Below are 24,465 nucleotides of genomic sequence, written 5' to 3'. Positions count from 1 at the left end.
TTGCGTGTGTATTTTTAACCACGATAAAACGTTATTTTGATAAATAGATGATAAAACATTTGAGATATGCGGAATCGAATCGAAATAAGGACGAATCCAAGAAAGCGAATCCTGTATTCCATATAATAGTTTACTCTAAATTCAACCTTATTATTTAATTTAATAACGAAGATTGGATTTTGTTCATTGTCGATTTAGGTTCTAAAATAGATTTGAATGGATGACGTAAAATAAAGGTTTAGGTTTTATTGGACGTGTGTTGCCCCAATCGACCACAGTGATCATCAGTATTTTTTCCGATGCAGCGAAAATACTAACGATGGGTGAGATTCGTACGACGAGTATAAACTTATGGCGACAATAAATATTTAGATTCAACTAAATATTAGCCACAGCAGCCCTCGCAACTTTCAAGTGTTGCAGGATATTGTGTAAAAAAGGTTATTGCAGGCAACAAACATTTTTCTACAAAATGCCACTAGCCTATTTGGGCAGGTCTGGTCTGGTCTACAGGTATTATGATTCAGCCCAACGTAATAACAGACAGACGCAAAGCAATCACATATACTTTTTACAAACTAAAGTTTATTTTGTGATTGCCTTTACATTTTTTGAGATAAAACGACGGGAACAGTGTTTTTTTGTTGTTGTGCCATTTGCCATAACCAGTGATGCGTGCAGTAATTTACTTTGTTGCTGTGAACAGCAGGTCTCATAATGCAAATAAGTTTCTGTCTGGCCAACATATTAAAGTGCAGTTGGGCTAGTTTTTCTACCTCATAATGTGTGTAAACTGAAACGATAAGACCATCAGCCACGTACAGATAGTTCTGTGGTTTTGTAAACCTGGCCTACCACTGCACTGCAGTGATGTTCTTTTTTTAATTTAGATAGCAAAAAAAAAAGAATTGTTTTATGCTTTTTTATAGATTACGATTCAGGATTTATTAATTTTTCCGTCATTATTGCACACATTTTATAACAGTCATCAGTGTGGAAATGAAGTTAGGGATAAAAGTTGTATAATACTATAACCAGTTATCCCCAATTTTTTAAAATATATAATACATGGTATGCAGGCATTACTTTTATTTAGAAAAATCCCAGATTGGAAAGAATGACTTGCAGAGAGGTTAAATTTTCACCAAAAAATTCCTACACTTAGATTTGCACTCAGATTACAAACTTTCCAATAAAATTCCCCCTGTGCATAATTTTGATCAATTGTTCAAAAACAAGAAACAATAGGCATTAAAACTATTTTTTTTAAATCACTTATTAGTTCTGACCACCAAGTACTATCAGCATCTGCCAAAAATATTCTCTGTGCAAATTACAAACTTTACAATCTGAGTTGTTTTACAGATTTATTTTTTTACATTATTGTTATATCTTTTAGATTATATACACTATTTGTGTAAACTGCTGCTTGTTCCTCATGGATAATCATGACATAATGTCCGCACTTACAACCATGGAACTTGAGGTATACCATTTTTTTTTAAATATACTAAACAAATCATTACTTTAATTGCCCACCAATTCATTGTAGGAAATAGAACCATCATTTCCCATGCCTCCAAGCCAAACCATTGAACATTATTTGGGGGAAATTTTGGACTTTCCAGCATTTGATGTTCCATTGATTTCAGTTGAAGTTGATTGTGGTATGGTTGTATATAAGATTCAAATTATACATGCATATTTTTTATTGTAATAGTGTATTTAAACTGAATTATGTTTTAGTGTTGATGACCTTAGTGACCAAGGCGGTACAACTATTAAAGCGTTTTTTAAATATGTATATATACATCAGATAATGTATATGTATACATATATGTATTATATGTATACTATATATACCAAAAGAACATCAGAATGTTTGGAAATGTACTAGTAATGCAGATTTTACTTGTTTTTTTATTGTTAATAGATTGTTAGCAGTAATATTATCAAACCCATTAGTTTTATTTAGTTTGTAATTCATGTAAAAAATTTTAAGGTATATATCCTATGATGTCTGGATTTTTTTCTGTTAGTTTATTATTCTGTTTAATATTAGAGACAACAATAGCTTGTAAATTTTCCACAAAGATGTCTGTTGTAAAAATAAACAATATTTGTAGAAAATGGTCCCTATGTGGGTCAGTGGAAAGAAATAGAAAACATTTCTAGGAAGAACATTCCAGCAATCCACAATTCACTGCAGCGTCATTTTTCTGATTCCTCACCAGAACAAAAAATCAGAGCACTTTTTCCAGATGAAATTGAGTGCAAATGCTGGTACGTTTGTTGAGAAAAAATTATAAATATGGTGGTTGATTATTCTTTCTTTTGGGATTCTTTTTCCAACAACTTATTTAGTACAATTCAGTTCCTCAGCTATTGCCAAGTTTCTGTTTCATTTATATGTTTAGGCATCTGATCAATACTGAAGAACCTGTCAGTCAAGAGAGCCTGACGAAAGCAATGGCGATCAAGGACAGCCTTCAGGACCTGGCAAGAAAATCTTTACAGGATGAAAATTTTTCGCTGCAGGCTGATGATCGCATCAAATTACAACAGTTTTACACACAGCTGCAGGTATTAATAAACAAATACTCATTCTGATTGCACATATAACCATAAGACATTTTGATTTTGACTAATGTAATTACATATCAGATAAATCACTTTGTTATTTGATAAAGGTAAGGGTTTAAGTCCTATTAAGGTTAGGGGACTTGTGTTTGGTTACGAACAGTTTATAAAAAGTTTAGCTTCAGTTAATGGTATATACAAGGTTTTATGTTGTGCAAGTGTTTATCAAGTCTGGGGCACTTCAAATCAGATTCTTTTTTTGCCAATCCCAATCCATTTCAGCGAAATTGTAACATACGTTTGTTGTTTCAAAGTGACTATATTGCGTTACCTGAAAACCTCAGTCAGGCATCATACTTTGCATGGAAGCACAAACGTGACGGCTCAGTTCCATGTAAAGTTACAACCAGTTCTTGGAATTGCTACGCTTAACTGCCCACCTCCGGTGCGCAAATGAACCCGAAAGCCGTTTCTCCTTCGCCATGTTGTCGGGTTTAGCTTTGTGGGTGGTAGTAACCTACTTGTTTCGGGAATCCCTGGAACAGTTTGCCCACGACAGGCAAATATTAGTTTTTTTATGACAAACGCTGTTTCGTCACCGCACAGGCCTATTGCACAAACAAGATAATTTCACATATCTCAACCTCGGTCTGCATTCGTATACGAGCCAATTGAGGTGACTTCGGTTATTTATTTCAAAACCATACATGAACAATCGCATTACACACAGTCACGCGTTTGGCAAGGCAATTAAATAACACCGGGTGTCCGTACTTTTTAATACAATCTGTAGAAATCCCTGTCTTGAGGTCCATCTGTGCATTTATTTGTCTTTGACAATAGGATGTCATTTCCTGAAAAGAGCTAAACGAGGCCGCGGGCTTTGGCCAGTTGGCCTGATTGAGCGATTGATGAATGATACAGGCTGCTGAATGTTGCGTTGGGGGGAAGTGTTTCGTTTTGTAGGTAGTTAAGGGAAAAGGAAGTAATAATGCACAGCCGTGGTATGCTTTAACAACTTGGCAAAAGTATACAAAACTGCACTCGTTAAATAAACGTTCATTGCCACAACGGATCGTTAAAAGTGCGCAATCGCAGATAAAAGTTTCCATTGTTTATACCGGTACGTAATCTTTTTGCGTCATTTATTCATTAAAATTTGAAAAAAAGTGTTTAATGCTTGTGTAAAACTAAATAAATTGCGCTTAAGCTTTTTTTGCTCCGCTGTGGATAAAAATTTTCCGATTTGATAAAGAGCTGTTTTCAGTTTGATCACAGTTGGTTTGCAAAAATTATCACGAGTTTGTTTGCGTAAACGCAAATTGGACTCTGTTCGTACGATGCCTGTAGGGCAGAATGCAGCAACGATCAAACATAGAATCGACTCTCACATATTGACTCCAGTCCATTAGCGCCGGTTTCTGTGTCAACATTTTATCTTCGTTTCAACGAACCGACCCCGTAGCTTTAATATTAAAACTGCCATGATTAATTAGACGTTAATAGTAACCTGCCATATTCATTGGTAAAACGAAAGTTAGTTTCTTAAAAGCCGTTTTTGCATAAAACTTTTGAAATGTATTTCCCAGTACTTGGAGATATCGCATACATTTTCAAAATGAAAAAAAACCTCTTTTTTCCTTATTACGAATGTAAGCTGTGAGTGTTATTTCCACATTGATGACCTTATTAGCTTCAGGTATATAGGTACCTTTATTTGTGTATCAGAACAGGAGACTTGGTTACTCACTGAACATTTACGCCAGGCGTTTCCAATTCCCAGTAGAATGAACAGCGGTTCAATATTTGCTCAATTTCTTGTTTCCGTTTTTGAAAATACAGACATCTGTTACTGATACAATTGCGTTCTGGTAATCCAGAAAACGCACTTGAAACATAACGTAAATCAAATGGTTCCGAAATATACATAGTATAAAGCACGTGGAGTCCAATACTAAATGACACAGTGTCGTGTAGACGTTCGTAATATACAGAAATTTAACAAAAGTCAAAACAAGACATTTTATTTACTTTCATGTTTCTCCAGCAAAGGAAAACTTAGCATAGAAAAAATCTTTCTCTAGAAATGCATATCTTCATGTGGCAAGTTTTCATCATAAAAGTGTCGTTCGGTATTTTTTTTTGTTAAATAATGACTTCTTTAATCACTGATTTTTACCCGGGTGATTGGTTCACCCAGTTTAAATCAAATTTTACAGGGGCAAATAAGATGGAATGAACTTTTTGTTTTGTTTATACTTTGTGTATCCAACTAGTAATTGGTCTGGCATTTAAACCGCACGCATTTTAAAGTATGGTCGAGATTTTTGACATGCGATTTTGGCATTCCTCAACATCGCATCTAACAACGATGGCACGAATGGTTAAATTACAGTGCAAAACATTTGTGAATATAATTGCAGCAGTTTATGGGGTCAAAGGTTCAGATGCTCTTATGAACTGGGAGTGTTACTTTAGTATGCTTATTTCCAACAAACGTGCTTAGTTTGTGCCAAGATGCTTAGTTTCTTCTGTTTTCGCTTTCAAGCATGCTTATTTGTTCATCAAATTCAGATTATTGGTTAGCGTTGAGCGTTGATGGACGTTTTCAGATCAACCAGCCTGACGAAAATTAAAAGTAATATCTTCAAAATCGAACGGAGTTCTGACACAAATCCAATATTTTTCGGCACCAGAAAGCAACGTGCTCATATTTTAGTCCATGTCGATGGTAAACCTAGTTGTAGATGATCATTTTAATGCATAAATGACCACGTTCCAAAAAATTGTCTGCACTTTAAATGTTTAAACCGCGGATTTATATGTCTTTTCTCTTCATGGGCTTTCTTGACAAATGTGGGGAAAGCTTGAATTATTCAACAGCTCGGGGAAATACAAACTAACCGAGCGGTAGGTCCGGATTCCCACGCCCAAAGTAATGGGTCAAACCAATTTGTTTACTTTTCGTTGAAGGGTTGCGTTCTTAGCGTTGTGTTAAATATATACCTTTGCAAACGTAGCGTTTGCAAAGGCGATGGTCAGTGGGCATAAACACTTTTTTGCATATTTTTTCATACAGTTTGGTCGGATAAACGTCAACAACAGCAAATATTAAATATAAGTTTATTCCATGCTCCTTTTGCAGGGAATGTGTGTAGCTTTATTTCAATGTGTTCTTTTGCTTGATTGCGCCTCTTAGCTGTTACGTTGAATTGTTATTGGATATGCCTATATTGGTGCCAGTTCGAACGCCTACCAAAAGTATTGCAACAAATTTTCTGCAAAAAAATGCCTTCATTTTTCTCGATGGCTCCATCGACATTATCAGTCTTTGAACTATGCACCTTCATTGCTCGTTGACTTTTCAAGAGCTTTTGCATCCGTCAAATAGCCAGGGGGGTTACGTCCTCCTTCCGCACGACGATCTCGAGTTCTTGCTCCTTGGTAATCCATCCATGCTGGGTTTTTGTTCCTCGCAATAAGTAAAAGGTTTACAGTGATTATAACTCTTGTCGCTGTGTTTTGGGGCAGTTGGATTTGTTGTGCTGCTTTTTTAGCTTTTATTGCGGACGGTGAAGTACCGCTAGATGGAGGCAGAGAGTCTGTAGGATGCGAGATTTAGTGAAAAATGGCATATATTCTACCTATGTACCACGTAGAAAATAAATCGGGATCGTGACTAACAGGCATATCGGTAAAAAATCAAGATCTTTTAGTATTCTGTTTTGTAACGGTGCATACCAGCGGCATCAAAAACTATCGAAAAGACCTTTTTTGCTCAACTTGATTTTGCAAGGGCCGGTATGATTCCGGCAGGGTTTAGGCTCGAGTTTAAAAAATTCTGGCCCGAATTCACACTTATATTTGAACAATAATTACATGTTTTCGAGCATTGTTACGTCACAATTGCTTTAAATATTTAAATACCGCGCGTTTGTGTTGTTGGATTCACTTTCGGTCCTTTATGTATGCGGGTTCAGTCTTTTATTTCGATTTTATTTCACATTACACTCATGCTTGTCCATCTCACAACGTTTACGTCACATGTTTTCGTAGTTACTGCTTTTTGTTTGCTCGGGTGGTTTCGGACAAACGGCAGACGCCTGCTTATCTGGTTTCGCTTGTCATAGTTGTGGTTACGAAACTGCCCAAGCTTTAGACTGATATGGAAGGGCATTTGTTTGCCGAGTTTTGCTTCATTATGTTTTCGTACTTTTTGTGGCTAAAAGGTATACTTAGTGATGCTAAGGTAAAAAAGGTACGAAAAAAATGAAGGGTTTTACGCAGAGTTGCTGATTCGTCTATGTTTGTGACCTTGTGTCCTTATTTTAAGCTGTTGTATAGGCACAAGCGTTTAAGTTTTTGGTCATGTTTTGGTTTAAGCAACATGAAGTGTGCCGGTATTTTCCTTTTTTTCCAACATCGTTTTAATGCTATTCTCACATAGCGACTAAAAAGGCACCATGTGGATATTTATATAAAATGTTGCGTGAGACAGAGTAAATCGTATTCCTTTTCACACGAGGCGTCGATTTTTTATTGCGTGTCGAATATCTTAAGAAAAATTATCGTGCGTGTCGAATAGTAAAAATGTCGATCTGTTTACCAACGCATGAGGTAGGCCAGACTTATTTCGATTACATGATTCTTGTACTTACACAGATACACGTTGAAATAACAACAAAACACTCCAAAATGTTGCATGTTGTAGGCTGCTATGTATCTTTTAAGGTCCGATTGAACGAAAAATGGTACTTGTTTCGTAACAATGCAACATGGTAGGTAACAATCCCAGACGTGTTCGGTAACAATCAATGCTCCATGTTACAAACAATGGTTAGTTTCAGACATAACGCGCTTATTGTCTAAATGCTTAAGCAAGTGCTGGGCGGTTTGTGCATGGATTTTGTCCGAAAATTTATTGCGGTTGCGTTTATTTAGCCATCTAAACAGACAAATTTATTTTGGGTGGTTATCCCGGCGTAGCAAACGATGATGACATTAACTTTTTTAACACTACGTAACCGTTTGATTAAATGCTGTCACTAAATAGTGACTCGAAACACAAATTTCTCCAAAAGTAATTGTTTCCGGTTTGGCAATTAAGCGAATTATACTGGCACCAATGTTACCGAACTACTTCTGCCATTAGCATCTACGGTAAAAAAATTGTCAACTACATCAAAACGAAAATCGTTGGCGTCCAAAGGCTGGTGTAGTTCGAAGTAAGCACATTACGCATTACATTTAAACGAAACTGCTTCATGAAGAAAAGCACAGTGCACCCGTTATGGTTGGTGCATGTTTGCCAATAAATAATTTCCGCTCCAGTGGCAACGCTGAGAAGTGTTAGAAGCAACAGTGCTGGAGGCGTAAAATGCTTGAGCAGAAAAAACACAGACGTGCTAAAATATACGCGCCTTGGTAGCATTCATGTCTGAACGCTAAAACGCCCTGTGGATTGGAAAATATTATGGCTGTGAAGCTGTGAAGCTGTGAGAAGTGTCAGTGCAGCCGAGCGTAGCTTGTAGGCCTTTAGTTACGATTGCGTTGTGTTTGCAGTGTCGTTGACATTTAAAGTCCCACCCTTTATTTTTAATCTAGTCCCAGGGTGTCTTCGCTTGTGATTTGCGTGCCAATTACGTCAAACTAATTCAAGCGAATTGCGAAGGGTTTTTCTCCATTCAAAAGTGGAACAACGTCAAATGCTATTTTGGGTGTTTCGACTGTCTCACGTGTGTTTTGACGACCGCTACTGTATTCAATATGTTACAGGGACCAAAGACAAGGCGGTATGGTGTTTCTTTGAGAACGTGTGTATGGTTATATAGTGTTATGAGTAAATTGTATCAGCAAAAGTGCTAGAGCTTGCACATATTTGCGTCTGGGACAACACTAGAAGTAATAGCGATTATTGTAGGCTGCTACCAATGGTTTTCAAGATATAAAACGATAAATAACCTTTGCCAGCACGTATGTTGCTTAGAATTTCCTATGACTATTATTCTTCGGGCCACTTGTCTTTGGCGCGGTAGTGCTGTGTACACCTGCGTATAGTTGTGTGGAGTTTTCTGTGTGCTCTGACTTCGTCTATGACTTTGAGCGATCAAGTTACCATATCTGAAACATGTAAGGCAGGGGAATTATACGAGAATAACGACTGTGGATTTACTGTTTGAGGTAGAAGAGTCCCGAAGTTTGTTATGAAACTGCAAAACAAAAGTGTTATAAGTAGTTTCCTAATTCATGAACATTCACGCAATAAAATAAAGATTAGTATTAAATTTAGGCAATAGTTACCAAACGCCCATATTCTAGATAACATGCACAATGATGTTTCAAGTCAGACCTAGCGTAAACTTTGGTAAGCTCAGCAGCGGTTGTTTTTTTCGACTATACTTGCCGTAGTTGGAATTTGGGCTATAATAACAAATCAGCTTAAATGTGGTAGTTCAATGCATTAGGGATATCGCCTTGTTATTGGACAGCGTTACACACTCCTACTATTTTGTATTTATTTTTTAGTGATTCCAAAACGTATTGTGAAAAAATGACATTATGATTCCGAACGTCAATTAAATGAAAGAAATTAGGCCTAAATGTTTTAAACACACCCTAACGACTTCAGTGACAAAACAAATGTAATTGTCCCAATTAAAAATCCCACAATACCCTAATTTCGAACAATTCTGAACTTCTAACAATGAACTAAATTTAATTAACAAGTCAAGAGCAGTATGTGGAATCGCATCTTTATTTTGAAACCAAGCAATAACCATCACTCGATACAAACGCATTTGCCTTTGAAGGCTGACACCAAGTTCAAGTACTTTCTCCTTACGAACAACGTTATGTTGTTACTAAGAATTGCCGACCCTGCTAGTTCCGATATGTGTCGCGCTTGGCCAATGGAACGAAAAACCAGTTCTCCAGCAGTTGTGAATACAAATGTAAGTAGAAGCATTTGTTTGAAAGAAGTGCGTGTGCGAGATTTTGTAAGGTTTGTTTTAAATTTGTATGTTGCAGCAATGCGTTTGATGCGATTCCTCTTTGGTAGTTGTTTGTCAAAAAGTTTAAAACTACTACGGAAATAAGTGTTTTCGCCAGACAAAAGTTAAAGAAAGGTTTGCTTGCAGTTGCATGGTGTGAGTTAGAGTACAATTATTTTTGTCTACATAACTTTCCATAAATGTGGTCGACTAAAAACTGAAAATATAGTGAAACTTGGTATTTTGTGAGTCACTGATGTCACATTACTTTTGTCTCCTGTGTTCACTGCAGTGGTGATGCGCATAAATTAGTAATGAGTCGCACAAGGTTTGCAAGCAAATTTCACAGAAAAGGCCTGTATTTGTCATTGTTGGAGCTAAAACAACTTATAAGGGTGCCCACTTAGAAAAAATGACATTTTTTGAAGCGAACAAAACATTTTCATGACTTTCAAAATAATGACAGTGTGGTAACCATACAATATATACAAATGGGACAGTCAAACAACTACCTTTCAGAGGGTTAACTTATAGTTGCAACTAAAAATTTCTGCCCGCAAATTTTGTGGCGTTACTGAAGTCCAACGTTTGCCCAAGGAAATATATGTCTTACAGTGCTACAGACCCGGTCTACATATTTTCTTTTCACCGAATTGTTTGTAAACGATTGCTTGCCAGAATAAAGGCTGCGGTTTTTTGAATGGATTTTTAACCCATCGCGGTTATTCATTCTCCGTCTGCACATCTATTTCACGCCTGTTTTCGCTGAAATACAAAACCACCAAACCCAGTGATAATAATAAGCATACAAGCGGATTGCACTCTCGCCCGAACCGACCCCAAAGCTATGACGTAAGAATCGTCGCAGCGCTGGTAATTCAAGGTGGTACTGGCTCCCGCGTTATAACGGGGCGATATCGACATCCGTCTGTCGGTGACAGACATGTTGTTTTTGAAACGTGCTCATCACCTCTCACCTTAGACAAAAACACGAAGAAAAGGTCATGGTTTGTATTTAAATTGTCTGCCTGAGCCTAAAGCTTTTAGCTGGAGGTTGGTTGTATGAGAATTGAGACAAGTTTGAATCTTATAGCTATTACTTTTTTTGTCTTTTTGAGTAATGTGCCATGCAATATTTTCACTCATCAATATCATACAAACCATGAAAACTTTATGCCGGGCTTGCAACTCGAAAAAATGTGTAGTAATTGTCATTGCATTTTTGCTGGTAACCTTGTACGGTTGACATTCAGGGAGTCATTCAAGCATGTTATAGCTTTCTCCAAACTGTGCCGACAAGATCTCGCCTAGTTTACACAGTGGTTAAATTTTAACAAGATTTTTTTCTTTTACGAACTTCAACCTTAACCGAATGGAAAATAAACTGAACCACTTGATGCCTCTCGCCCTTGTGACGTAACAGAAAGGCCCAAAACGACAACATGGTGGTTTAAAAAATGAAATATTGACGGGAGCTAGTACCGTGCAGCATATTTAGCGACGGGAAATGACATAGACCATCAGTGTTAGTGTCGTTTATAATAATTCTAATACTCCGTGCTCTGGTAGGCAGAATTACAACACGTGCTAGTTGCCCTCCTCAAGACTTGTGTGGAGTTGGTAGTTTTGAAGCTTTCGTAGTTGTAGTTTAATTTCCTTTGGAGGTGAAACAGGTATGGTTAAACTGTTTTTCCGTGAGGAAGGCTATTTGTGTTTGTGATTGCATCTTAGTCACTTTTTTGTTAAATCAGTGTTCTTGTTTCAAAAGTGTTGAATGTTAATTCGTTTTTTTGAGCAGTAAAGCTTTGAGCAATGTGGGATATTTTCTAGTTTTGTTTTGTCCTGTTTTAGTTGCTGTCGAGATGTCATACATTATGCAAAATTATACAGGTGACTGTTTAATGCTGTCACATTTCAAGTTGTTTTTGCATCTTAGCATTCTGCCAGAGTTGTGACAGCCACGTGCCTTTAGTTCTCATACATTTTATCCTCTTCATCGATTGTTTTCGAAATGATTTGTGCCGTTTCGCCGAAACAGCTGTCGCACCAATATTGGAATAGCTAGGCAATGTTGCCTTGCTTATTTCTCAAAAGCGTTCTGTTTTTGAAAACTGTTTGTACAAGAAAGGTTTTCGAATGCGTCATATTTCATCACCTTCAAAACAACCGTTATTTACCATGCTTTTCTTCGAACTTGCAGCGGCCCAGTTAATGAGAAAGTCGAGTATCTAGTTTCATTATTTGCGACGTTGCATCCGAACCTGGAGGCTGGCCGTTCAATCTTCTGGTCAAACATTAACCAATTCTTTGAGGTATTGCGGTTCGTGCTACCTCCTTTACAGTCAATTCTCTTTCGAACAAACACCGGTAACCATGCATTGATGACACAGCACGACATTGAAAAAGCCATATACCAATCAACTTACCATAATAGGTAGGCTTACAGTGTAAAGTTGGGTTATAGCATGACTGAACAGTCAGGAAGTTGGTGTGTAGTTAATTGTCCTGTACGCTGGTGAGGTGTATTTCGCTTGGACTTAGCTACCTTGCAACGTTAAGCTATACCGTGCCACAAAGACTGTCTACCACTTGGGCCAGAACAGCCCATGTCGCAGTTTCGTCTGCTCGATGCCCGCGGCAAATAATTCACGGCTGGTTGCTGGAAAAGGCATTTGCGTTTTGCGTTGAGCCATACGAAAGCGTTGTTTGCAGTCTGTAAGTACACGAAGTGTGTCAGTCAATTGATATTGCAAACAGAAACTAATGTTTTTGGGACCTCGAATCTAGTTATGCTGTTGCTTTGTACTGCCCTTCGTCACCAACGTGAGGTTGCTATTTTTTTAGGGTCGTTCTTAAATTAGGCGAAAGTGACGAGTTTTTACTTGAAAGTTTTTGAACAAAAAATCCAAACTTTTACTCTTGTGGACAGAGGGATCAACTCAAGGCGACCGATCTCGTAAAAATCTACCAGAAGATGTTAAAACGAGAACATGGCATCATCATGTCCGCGAGGGTAGGTATTATCTTTGTAGCAACGTGTGCAAAAGTTTGTAAACCTTTTTGTTGTACCATCTTGCATAGTGCTCAAAGCTAGTTTTATCGGGATATGACGTCATATAGTCTATGATTTATCTACCGCTGAAACAGTAATGTATATTTAGTGGTGCAAGACCACGTCCTAGACCTTTGCAGATTTGTTTTACGATCCCACCGGAAATAAAACGCAATACTTGAAATTCGTAGACGATACAGATACAATCGCATTATTTTGTAACATTGCATTTGTTTTTGCGTTTTTCGTTAAACTGGACAAGCGCACATACACAAAAGCAACTATAAAGTCGTGTTTCGCGGAAGTTGTTTGATATTTCGCTTAACTACTGTAACGCGTTACGTGTTTTTTAAAGCTGAATTTACATGCGTTAAATATCCGCAAAAAGTTTTAACCGCATCTAACGGCTTCATTAATTAGGTACCGAATCCGAACACCCCTAATAATTTTCCTAGATCCGCCACTGGCCATGGAGATAGATACCCCCTATGCAAGAGAATAAACAATTAATCAAAACCAAACCATACTTTTTAGCATAGGCTAAGCCTCTTTATATGAATGTGGTGCACGTTGTATTGTGTTGTGATCTTATATACAATAATTCAAATGTGTAAACTCGGCAGGACTCCGCACAAGCGATCCCAAATGGACACATGAATCGTCCACCAAGCTACGAGAGTCCTGGTGTGCCACAGAGGTTTCAAGGTCTTTCAAGTGTAAGTAGACATAGTCTTAAACTCATATTGTTCATCGAAAAGGCAGGAGTTCAAGAATTTGGCATTTGAAACACACTCAAGTGGCAGATTATTTTCAGTATTTCATAGATTACTTGAGCTTAGCATTTAGATTACAATTAGTGTGTGTATTATAAATAAGAAACAGAGTTGGATTAACCTAGCCTGTTGTGTGCATATGAGTGGTGTGTGCATTGTCTGCAACCATAGTCGTTTCAATGCGACGTTCAACGTGTGGAATTCGGCGTTTTTTTATGAAAGCACGGCTCGTTACACCACTCATTACAATTTGGCAGGACATAACGGAAATGCAGGAGAGAACGCGGGAAATATCAGGAAAGATCGGACAAATGGCGACTGATTTCCAGCGCCTTCACTTGTGCACAAATGGCAATAGTAAGTTTGTCAATCTTTCAAACCCACTGTTCACTTGTTCTGCATAAGGTTTGCATTTCTTGAATGATAACATTTTATTGTGAACCTATGTGTTTTATGATAAGCAATGTGGAGCCAATAATATGAATTGTGAAAGCTGCAGACAGATGGCCACTGTTTCGACCTAAAAGGTCTCATCAGTGCAGCTGGTGTGACTATAAGACGACTTTGCCGACGGATGACGGTGATTGTATAGTCTTCACAAAGTGGAAGTCTTTGCTTGGCCGTTTGGTCAGCAAAGTCGTCTTATAGTCACACCAGCTGCACTGATGAGACCTTTTAGGTCGAAACAGTGGCCATTTGTCTGCAGCTTTTACACTATGTGTTTTAACCTGTATATTTAATTAGCTGTAGAGCTTGTAAAGCTTTTTTGAATAATAATTTTGTTCTGTCAAGTTGGGATTACTCACTGGCACCTTAGCTATTGTGTGGCCATTACTAAGTCAAAGTGTCCACAAAACGCGTATTTTTTTGTTGCTGCTTTTGAATTCTAATGGCTGTGGTTTTGTGAAGTTCACATCATCGATTCGTACGACATGCGACAAATCACCAACCCGAACGAAGTTCGTATGTGGCAAACTATTGTCAATCTCCGGCAATCCCTTGTGACGCACCGACGGGTGAGTGTTTGTTATATTACTGACCTGGAAATTCAAGCCTGAAACTAACCTTAAACTGTTTAACTACCGGTAGCGCATTGAGGTCGCGGCAATTACAAAAAACAAACTCTTCAATCCCCCATCTCTTGCATTTATTCACCAGTAATTTATTTCAAATCAAATAAACCAGCATTGGACCATTTTAACTTTACTTTCATTTGCTTGTGTAATATGTCTCAGAAATATGTTTAAAATGTTTGCAATTCTTCATTATTTCATTCTAGAACCTGATAGAATACCACCGCGACAACGTATTTCTTGGGATAAAAAGTCTTCTTTCCAAAATCGATCGAGAAATAAAAGAGTGGCGGCGAGCTCAGGCTTTCGCGTGCAACGGAAAATACGTGGAAAGCTACGACATTGACCAGCTGGAGGACTGGTAATTGTAGCCTTCAAAATAGCCTGTTCCTTCTGGGCGTAAAGTCAGAAAAACGACAACAAAGTTTTTTATACATGTTTACCACTTGGTAGGGAACCATGTAAACAAGTTACTAATCATGGCAATTGCAAGAATGGCACAGATTGAATTGCTTTTTTTATTTTGTATGTAGCAACCTATAACGATCATATTTTCAGCATACTAAACATTATAACGACTTTATACAGCTGCAAACCAACCGCCGGTTTGATGAATTTGTGTTTGGAGCAAATTGCCAATCTTGCCCAATTGGAAGTGGACACAGTTGATGATGCGGTTGCATGCCAGGAGATTCTGGAAGGGTTGAGGATCGGTTATGAAAACCTTGTCAAAGAGTTAGTTGTCCTGTAAGTATTTCTTTAATGATTTACTCTATCAGATGACTTCTGGTAGTAAACGGAATAAACATACATTAGATTTAATAGTAGGTTTAACTAATTCTGAGAATTCTTGGAGGCAGTAGCTTTCTCTTCTGTTGGCGAAGAATAAAACAAATTTTTTTACAACCAAATAAATATTTTACTGGAAAAATTTTTGCTCACTATAAAACACTAATTTTCCCGCTAATTTTTCTTTTAAATGCCAATTTTTAATCATTTTTGTTATTGTTAAACGCAGGGGTTTGGTCGTTGAGAAACAACCTCCTCAAGTTCTAATGAAGGATAAAAAGTTTGTTTGTCACCTACGCCACCTAGTGTCGGACGGTCTAACCATTCACCAGGTAATAATCCCATATTTGCGCTGTTTAAAAAATAAGGGCGGTAAAAAAGCAGACAATTCATGTAAAAGTTAAGGACGTAGCCCTGAGATTCTTGCATTCAATCGTAAGTACATCGTATAGTCAGTTGAATTTTGTCAAAACAAAACAACAATGGCTCCAACGTAGCAATAATAATAGTAGTAAAGTGACCAAAAGATCAATACGTTTGGTGTAAACTGGAAAAGAGCGAAATCACCGATGCATGACATCATATGTGTTGGGTTATTGTTAATGGGGAGGGGAACCATTTACAAAACAAAGTAGCTTAACATAAACTATGGTAAAAGCAATATTATTTTACATGCTTAACTTTTTTGCCAGTTCAACTTCACCACCAAAGTTGCGTTGGTGACGAGTGACGTGGCCAACAACATCCGGGAAAACGGAACCAATACACAAATGTAAGTAATCTATACGACACCGCATGTCAGCTCGCAACTGCGTCGTTTTGTGATGTTGTTTTAGTTAATGTTTAATACACACAGCACAAACAAATACTTGCAACTAACTGTGCAAATTAGTCAAGGAAATTAATTGCAACAAAAAAAGGCTGCAATATATGCCGTGGAATATGCGCCAAAAACAAAAAAAAAACAACGAAAAATCAATGATTCACAATTGATTTTTATTGTTCCTCTATGGTGTTGTTGTGTGAAGTATTTTAAGCAGAAGCACTTTTGTTGTGAGGCTCGTGGCTCGTCATTAAGTTAAAATACGTTTGACCGTTTATGCGCGGTTCGTTGTTGTGATCATCATTGCAAGTATGCTTGTGTATGCTCCGCAGAATAACCTCCGGTGAAATCGTCAACAATTCGAAGAACTCGGATTACAACGATCAGCTCAAACAACTTCGAGTTCTAATGACTAACATGGTGAGAAGAATGCAAAAGCCTTATTTGCATAAGTTTGCCCACGAGAAATTGCGTTGTAAAGTTTAATCTCTATAAAACTAGTCGATTTTTTTCCTGAAATAGAGGTACATTAGTTGGTTTGTCATTGGTTGTAAATTGTTATTCCCACAGCCATATGTTGTTGCGAATGTTTCTGTAGTGCTTTAAGGATTACCCCTTGAATGCTTTGATTTAATTACAAAATTATCAACACTCTGTCGTTGTGTAAATGTCTCGTTAACATTTGGTAAACACACTTTTTCGTTGCCATAAAACTCGCTGCTATAAAAATTATTTACGTTTTAGGGAAATAAAATTTTTCTTTAAAAATTCAGATAAATTTTTGCACCGAAGCTATCAAAACAAATCGATTTCATAAAAATTAACAATTGTGCCATCCACTGTTACCATAACAATGCAATAAACATGACCAATCGTACACAATTCTAAATTTATTATTTCCGAGGCCCACAAGTTTTGTTCAAACATGTTTTTTTTTCATAAAAAGACGTTGAAGATGAAGATGAGAGGTGACAAGGGCAGAGCGGACACAGTGGCGGAAGAAAAATACTGCATGGTGTTTCGTTCCCAGATCCACCTTCGATTGGCGAATAACAAGGAATACGAAGTTACTGCCCAGGTAAGTGTGCTGTTAATTATGTGCCACAGAATGCTGTTTTACAGAAGCAGAACCCAAAGCTTAATTCAGCATGTATTTATTTTGTAATTTTTTTTACCATGCGTTTACAAACGCAGCAAGGGCATGTAAACCAGCAAATTCGTTGCAACTTACGACCGTATAATGTTAGCATATTTGTTATCGCTTGTGTGCTTTGAGTTGTCAAGTAACAAGCTTCATGTCACTGCACTGCCTGCATGTCAACTGTACACATTTGTACCAATATTTTTGCATCGCAGACGATGTCTCTACCGATTGTCGTGATATCTCACGGGAAACAGGAGGCAGACGCGCAAGCCACGATCTTCTGGGATAACGCATTCTCAGATGCTGTGAGTAAGCCAGTTAAATCAGACTCACTGTTACACAACTTATAATCTTAACACTATTTAATTTGAAAATAGGTTTTGAACACCAGGTATCATAATGAAAAATCAATACGGTTCAATCATAGATGCGCTGTGTTTTAGCTGTTGCGCCCTTTTGTGTTTTTCGTCGCTTGATTTCTTTGCCCGTGGGTTCACTACTGTGTTTGTTTTATTCTCGGAAGAAGCCTAGTCGTTCCTACAGGCGAAACGTCAGAAAATGCAATTTTTTTTTAAAACAACAGGTGTATATTTGTAGTTTTTTTACCAGAAGAACGTAAGATTCATTTTTCACAATTTATTTTATTGGTTTTGGGTTCCAATTGCTTAATCTTAGTGTCAATATCAATATGCTGAATAAAGTGAACCCGACTTTGGTAGGTTTAAAAGGGATTTAGTCATAATGTTTTTAACCTCTACCCCCCACTACAATCTTGCCAGGCCCCACTCTTAACAACCATTGGTTCAAAAATTAATATATTTATTTTAGTCAGTTAATTCATCCAACATTTACAGTTCCGTCGACCTTTCGAAACTCCGAACCAAGTCCAGTGGAGTTGGATCATTGACAGTTTGCACTGGTTGTGGAAGAAGGAATGTGAAAGTGATTCTGGCGGAATAAATGCTGAAGGAATCGGCCTCAACCAGATTGCGAGAAAGTACCTGACTCAAAAACTTCTAGGTGAGGTTCATATCTTTGGAAACAAATCTGTGCACATTTTTGTGTCTTTATAAATATAAGCGTGTTATTGAGAAGTGAATCCTTTTTGTCTGTTAGAAATATGTCGGCTCATTGCCAGTGGCAAAATACAGCTTCTACATTAATGTATTGATCGTTTTGGTCATAAAGTAGAATGACATTTAAGTGGTTGCACATATTTAAGGCCACGAAGCGGTCCCATCAGATACAATGGTATCTTGGAAACAATTCAACCATGAAAACTTACCCGGGAAAACTTTCACTTTCTGGAAATGGTTTTTCAACATCATGCAGCTCGTGTCCAGCCCTTACGTGAGAAAATACTGGAATCTTGGGTGAGGTGTTTGTGAATCATACTGTTTGCAGCTAGAATAAAACAAGCATTCCAGTATGTTACCATATTGCAATTTGCTCATTTTGGAATGGGTTAAAAAATGTGTTTGTTAGTTAAATTTTGCACTGAAGGCTTGACAGTTCATCATACTGTTGTCCAACATAAGTGTTTTACAGTGAGCCCAAAAATAAATGTATGTTTGTAGAACTTAAAAAGCAACATATTTTAAAAACACAATATTTTTTGAAAGCCATATTTAAGCTGTATTACTAAAATCACCTTGGTTGGAGTTTTTGACTGAAATATTGCTGTTAAATTTACTGATTTCTTCTGTTTTTATTTAATTTTTCACAATTTATTGTGGATTGTATGTTAATATATTCTTGCACTGTTTAGACTTATCCACGGCTTCATCGGAAAGGCATCCTGTCAGAAAATGTTGCTTCAGTGCTCTCCCGGAACCTTTATGTTCAGGTTTAGTGACACAGTCCTGGGGGCACTTTCGATCTCTTGCTACACAGTATGCAAAGACGGTGAGGATTAATTTCTTTCTCTTCTTTCTTTCTGATGACTTTGTGACAGAAGTAAAATGTTGATTGTGTGAATACGATTACTGCAAAAACTTGCAAAATTTGCCAATTTTCATATTCCTACCACACATTAAAAAAAAATTTTAAAACTGTTGTAACTATAAAGTATGCTGTAATGTGTAAAACAGTGATGTTATCGTTTTTTTTTTAATGAATGATACCCAAACCTACAGTTGAAATGAAATAGTATTTACCTATTTTTCATGGCGAATATCATGTTTTGTACCAATTTTGCGTCTACTAATTTGTCAATATTTATCAGGATGGGACAATGCAGTTTAGTTTGCCTTGTTCTTGCAATATCATGTTTTGTTTTCCAGTACTACAGTTACAGTTGTTAACAAACGTTTTGTGTCAGGAACAGATCCACACGCCGGTTATGAAGTAGGACATTTGCAGCCAGACACAGTGAAGAAATTCCAGCAGAGAAGTTTACCAGACATGGTGAAAGACATCCAGTACCTCCACTTTCTCTACCCCAACATGCCGAAAGATCATGTTTTCGGGTCATACTACACCCCTGAACAAGGTACTTTTATTGTTAATAATGTTTTGTTTTTAAAAATCCCATATGGGGGAATTTGTTTTAAAACATATGCAAATTGGTAAATAAAAATCTGGTGATTCTTAAAATCTTCCACATTTTTCGAAGTTTTATTTTTGAACCAAAAGTTCAGACGAGAGTTAAACAAGGGTTTTCATTTTGTTTTCAATTACAAGATCTATGTTTCATCTTCACAGAGTGTAAGTCAGCATCACAGTCAAGGAACTCAACTTTTAATAATAACTTTTAATCAGTAAAACTTCAATGACTTTCAGAATTCTTGGGATTACATAGATCTAATAAATTTTTTCAGTGTAATTATCAATATATTTTGCTCCATTGACAAAAAAAGTAATGTACGGTATTAAGAAACCAGTGTAACCCAGACGATAAAACAATCATGTTTAGCATGGTTTTTCATTTACAGAATGTGACAGTTAGTTGTCAGGTGAAAAGCAGTGTCAGTAAAAATCATTAAACGTTACTTATAGTTTGGACAATAGACCAGATTGGGCTAAAATAGACCTTTTACTGAATGCAGAGGAAAATAATGGCTACTGGAAAAAGCATGTTGTCGTTGTTGCTCCATTTGGCTCAAGACCTGGTCAGTCACAACACTCAATACACAACAATGGAGAACTTCTATCACCAGGTAAATTCATTCATTTTCAAATCACACAGACACAAAAAACACTTGTTATCATGTGTGGTGCAAGGCATAAATTATTAACAATTTTTCTACAAGTGTATCAGAAATTATTGATAATTTTTTTTACAGGATCAATGCAAGAAACATTTTCGCCAACTTCAAGTCACCATGATGATTTTGTTATGAGCAGTGAATCACATTAATCTCCACATGTATTAACATTGGTGCAGTGATAAGTAACATTTTGTCTCACAGTTCTTTTGTGGTGCCATAGGCATTAACATCACTCAAAAGAAAATTATACCTGCGTACTTTTCATTCATGTTCCATTGTACAGCTTTTTGCATTTTGTAATTAAAGCTTCATTGCCAAATATTTTGATGTGTTTTTATTTAATTCAATCATAGCTAATTATCTTTCTGGATCATTTCAGTTTGCTCTTTTTACTATGGGATGTTCAGAGCAACTTTCTTGAAAGTTCAAGTAGGAGTTTTCTGTAAAAACCTTTGTGTGTTTTGTTTGCGAATATTAAACTTTTTCTAGTTTACTGACAAGACCTTTTTTCCGAATAATTGCGCCTGGTTCTGTAATTGTAAAATAATATATTTGTGTTTTTTGGCTTTTTTGTACAATACTTTGTATCATGTTTTGCTTTTGGCTGACTTTTGTTTCAAATGCTTGTTCCATATTTTGCACTTCGTAATTCTTGCTTTCTGCAAATGCTGACGATCTTGTAAATAAACATTTAATTCAGACACAATACTGCTTGTAAAAGAAGTACATGACTAATCATTAAAGAACAATCACACTTAAATATTGTACTCTTGGAAAAATTTTTAGTAGCAATATTGCATTGAATAGTGGCATTGAATGTGGTATATATGATCATGATGGAAAATAAACTATAGCAATTGCAATGTTTGAAAATTTAATTAGTAGTGAAAATGTGTATAATACATGGACATTCTTCTTCATAAACCCCATGCTGTTAAATGCAGAAGCGAATCCAGATTACTGGACGAAAGATTTACAAGTTGTTGTTGTTGCAAACCGAACGAGGCCTGACCAGTGCCATTCCCCAGGGCAAGCTATAACAAGTTCCATGCACAATAATGGGGAAGTTTTTTCACCAGGTAAAGCTTTTTTATATGTTGTGCCTGTATTGTGATGTATGATATTTTTTGTTCTTGTTTATAGTAACAATTTTAGGAGATCTACATCTTAATTGTGATTGTTACTAATTTCTTTCAGTGGCTTGAAAAAAGCCTATTATGGATGTTGTTTTTTTTTAATCAAAGAAAAGCTTGTTTTGAGGAATATGTAAATATTTTTGCTATATTCCCTTTTACAGGTTCAGTTGGATCAGCCTTTTCACCCAATCCCAGTCGCCATGAAAGTTTGGATTTCACAATGAGCAATGAATCCCAATAAACAAAACAACGTTTTTTTTTCTGTTAGTCATAAGAGATACACACCCTAAATACTTACCATTATGCAGTTGTACAACTCTCGTTACGTCATCTAGTTGTTATTGGCGCAAATCTGATCACAAATAATTTCAGTATTTTTATGCTTTTGTAAATAACCGACATTGCCAAATGTTTTTTCAATTGTTCTGTTCCATTTTAGCTGCTTTGTACTATGTCATCTGTTGCAACTATGTAATTTCTGTACTTTTTATTGTCACGGGATGTTTAGAGCAATGTCATTTCAATATTGCTGTAAGTATTAAAGGCAGTCGTTTTTACATGGAATCTTTATGTTTCTGTCCAGTTTAAATGTGTTAATACCATCAAAAGTGCAGCACATTCCCGGGTTTGAAAAACATGCCAATCTTCACACCTGACAGTGCTTATTTTCCTGTTTATTTCACCCCTCCTGTTTGCTTTTAGGGTGAAATGATTCATAATTTTCCTCCTTGTAATCAAACATTCTGTTTTAATGAGATCGAAATGTATTGTTGTAAATAAACCACTTTAAATTCATGTGATCAATATTTCAGAATAAATTATGGTAAAATGTAAGCAGTAAAACACTTTTTATGACATAAAATTGCAAACAAACAATCTGTACTTATAAGTGCATTGCCCTTAAATCATGGTTTTGTACTCATATATTTGCAACATTGTTACTTTAGCGGAAATATAAACTGGTAAAAAGGGTCAATAAATTTGCAACAATGTTACAATCTTTTCCCAGATTATTGTGCAAAAATAAAGATCATAGTAGACTTATTTTAGTTAATAACGCTGGTCAGTGCATAGTGTTCAAATAAGTTGTGTTATGTAGTGCGTACTCACATTAAATGTATTAGTTGTACAAATTGTTAGTGATCCATGAACAATGTATTATAATTTAATCAGTCAAGAAGAGTATCAATATGCTTGTAGACACACCAAGCTTCAACATAAAACCCCAATAGTCTGCCAATTATTAATAAACATAATACAGCATCTGCAATTGTTGGTATCAAGACATGATAAAGAGTCTGTTGTTCACAGTATATAGCAACAGGAAGGGCAAAGATTCCAATCATCACCAAAGCACCAAGCGGTGTTTTAAAATCTGCAAAAACACATTATTGTTTATTACATTGGCATTGAATTTTCAATAGTTGCCAGTGGAAGAATGGTCACATGTGCCAGTTTATGCTGAACACAAAGGTGGTTGAGTTCTTTCTAGTTGATTCACATGGTAAATTTGCAAGCTATTGGTAATGTAATAAACTAGTACCGTATTACAACCAATTAAAAAAAATTATTTTGCACTTATGAACACAAGTTGGGTAACATGTTTGCAGTTTTGCTGATTTAATACATAATTATCAGGAACTTACTATGGGACATAATGATTTTAATCAACTTTGGAGCAGACCCGAACTGTTTTTTCCACTGCTTTCCTCTTGCTTGTGCATGGTTACATACAAATACCAGCCATTCCCAAGCAGGAACTAAATATCCATACTGTGAAAATTGTGACAGTTTTGTGAGTAAAGCATTTGAAATGACTTCCTTTTGTTATCGAAACAATTATGTGAACAAGCAGTTGTTGAAAACAGGAAGTAATAGTTCTAATGTATAAGCGTTATGGTCTGAATATAAAAATGGTGTTAAAATAGTATATATCACATACATATTTAACTTAAGTTTTTTTGTATTTACTATCCAAAAAACTCAAAACTTATGATACAAATAATTACGTATATACAGAGCTTCTAAAAACATTTTATAACTACCTTTCCTATATAGCACCATAACACTCCTCTTCCAAATAAATCTACCAGGACATCTAGTAATGCACCAAAGTCTGACACTTGATTTAAGCACCGAGCTGCAATCCCATCTACCACTATAAAAAAATCAAAACAAAATCATTGATATTTGTTGCTTTTAGCAAATAAAATTTCGGTTATCTTGGCACACAAAAAAGTGACGAAGCTTATTTTACATTCAAATACGAATAAATAGTTAATATTTGTAAATCTACATGATTACAGTCAGTGTGGGTTATGTATGATTCTATTTCTACTATACAAAAAACTTTCGAAGTTCCCTTGCTTGCATCACCCATGAAAACCATACAAACCAAATAGCTGAAATGAACGTGTTATCATTTTGTCATGGAAATATACTGAATTGTACTATTTGTGCAAAACAATACAACTTTTATAGCTTTTATCAACACATATGTCATCAACAAACCTACTGTCTAAAATGCAACTTGTAGAATAAAACAAAAGAAAGTATTTTGCATCTTCAATGTTTTTCCATGCGACAATAATGAAGATGATTCTTATGTATCCTGTACAAAATAAAGCATTTTTGAACTTTATTAGGCTACTTCATAATGTGCATACTACTGCATACACATTCATTACAATTGGCGTTAATTTGTAACGGAAAACCCAGCTTATTGTTTTCTTTTGTAAATAAACATGTTTTGAGAACCATTTCAACACAGGATGATATAATAACAAAGAAATATTCACTTACCAATAATATTTGGCACATTAAAAAGTACCGAAAGTTTCGACTTCATCGCTTCGTCAATTCGCAACTCTTTGCTTCCCAGCTTACGAAACGAAAAC

General features: G+C 36.3%; 2 protein-coding genes across 4 annotated transcripts; one reads left to right on the top strand and one right to left on the bottom strand.

Annotated features, from left to right (window-relative positions):
- The first annotated feature begins 1,363 nt into the window (after positions 1–1,363).
- On the top strand, positions 1,364–22,363 carry LOC145888369 (signal transducer and activator of transcription 5A-like). 3 transcript variants are annotated; one of them, XM_082979102.1, is made up of 21 exons: positions 1,364–1,486; positions 1,553–1,667; positions 2,127–2,283; positions 2,418–2,583; positions 12,499–12,582; positions 13,245–13,337; positions 13,652–13,751; positions 14,304–14,410; positions 14,674–14,828; positions 15,056–15,214; positions 15,486–15,588; positions 15,949–16,028; positions 16,412–16,499; positions 17,026–17,157; positions 17,436–17,528; positions 18,078–18,243; positions 18,446–18,596; positions 18,992–19,128; positions 19,550–19,714; positions 21,377–21,511; positions 21,730–22,363. In XM_082979102.1, the coding sequence occupies exons 1-21, from the start codon at positions 1,439–1,441 to the stop codon at positions 21,807–21,809; spliced, it is 2,514 nt and encodes an 837-aa protein (XP_082835228.1). In that variant the 5' UTR covers positions 1,364–1,438; the 3' UTR covers positions 21,810–22,363. The 3 variants fall into 3 exon arrangements, with proteins under 3 accessions (XP_082835228.1, XP_082835227.1, XP_082835229.1); XM_082979101.1 differs by having other exon boundaries at positions 19,544–19,714; XM_082979103.1 differs by lacking the exons at positions 21,377–21,511; positions 21,730–22,363 and adding exons at positions 20,271–20,381; positions 20,508–21,365 and having other exon boundaries at positions 19,544–19,714.
- A 152-nt stretch (positions 22,364–22,515) lies between these two features.
- On the bottom strand, positions 22,516–24,459 carry LOC145888373 (uncharacterized). The gene is made up of 5 exons (XM_082979111.1): positions 24,371–24,459; positions 24,084–24,179; positions 23,614–23,726; positions 23,215–23,341; positions 22,516–22,943 (listed from the first exon to the last, which is right to left on the bottom strand). Exons 1-5 carry the CDS (start codon positions 24,414–24,416, stop codon positions 22,738–22,740), a joined length of 588 nt encoding a protein of 195 aa, XP_082835237.1. The 5' UTR covers positions 24,417–24,459; the 3' UTR covers positions 22,516–22,737.
- Positions 24,460–24,465: the final 6 nt, after the last annotated feature.

This window comes from Ascidia mentula, chromosome 2, assembly GCF_947561715.1.
Source record: "Ascidia mentula chromosome 2, kaAscMent1.1, whole genome shotgun sequence".
Classification (NCBI taxonomy): Eukaryota; Metazoa; Chordata; class Ascidiacea; order Phlebobranchia; family Ascidiidae; genus Ascidia; species Ascidia mentula.
This window is presented reverse-complemented; position numbering and strand designations above follow the sequence as displayed.

Coding starts and splice junctions, on each gene's coding strand:
- LOC145888373 (XM_082979111.1), bottom strand. CDS start 24,416: ATGAAGTCGAAACTTTCGGTACTTTTTAATGTGCCAAATATTATTG. Junction 24,180..24,370: donor TAATGTGCCAAATATTATTG/GTAAGTGAATAT, acceptor TATTTTGTACAG/GATACATAAGAATCATCTTC. Junction 23,727..24,083: donor TACAAGTTGCATTTTAGACA/GTAGGTTTGTTG, acceptor ATTTTTTTATAG/TGGTAGATGGGATTGCAGCT.
- LOC145888369 (XM_082979101.1), top strand. CDS start 1,439: ATGGATAATCATGACATAATGTCCGCACTTACAACCATGGAACTTGAG. Junction 1,668..2,126: donor TTCAGTTGAAGTTGATTGTG/GTATGGTTGTAT, acceptor CAATATTTGTAG/AAAATGGTCCCTATGTGGGT. Junction 2,284..2,417: donor GAAATTGAGTGCAAATGCTG/GTACGTTTGTTG, acceptor TTATATGTTTAG/GCATCTGATCAATACTGAAG.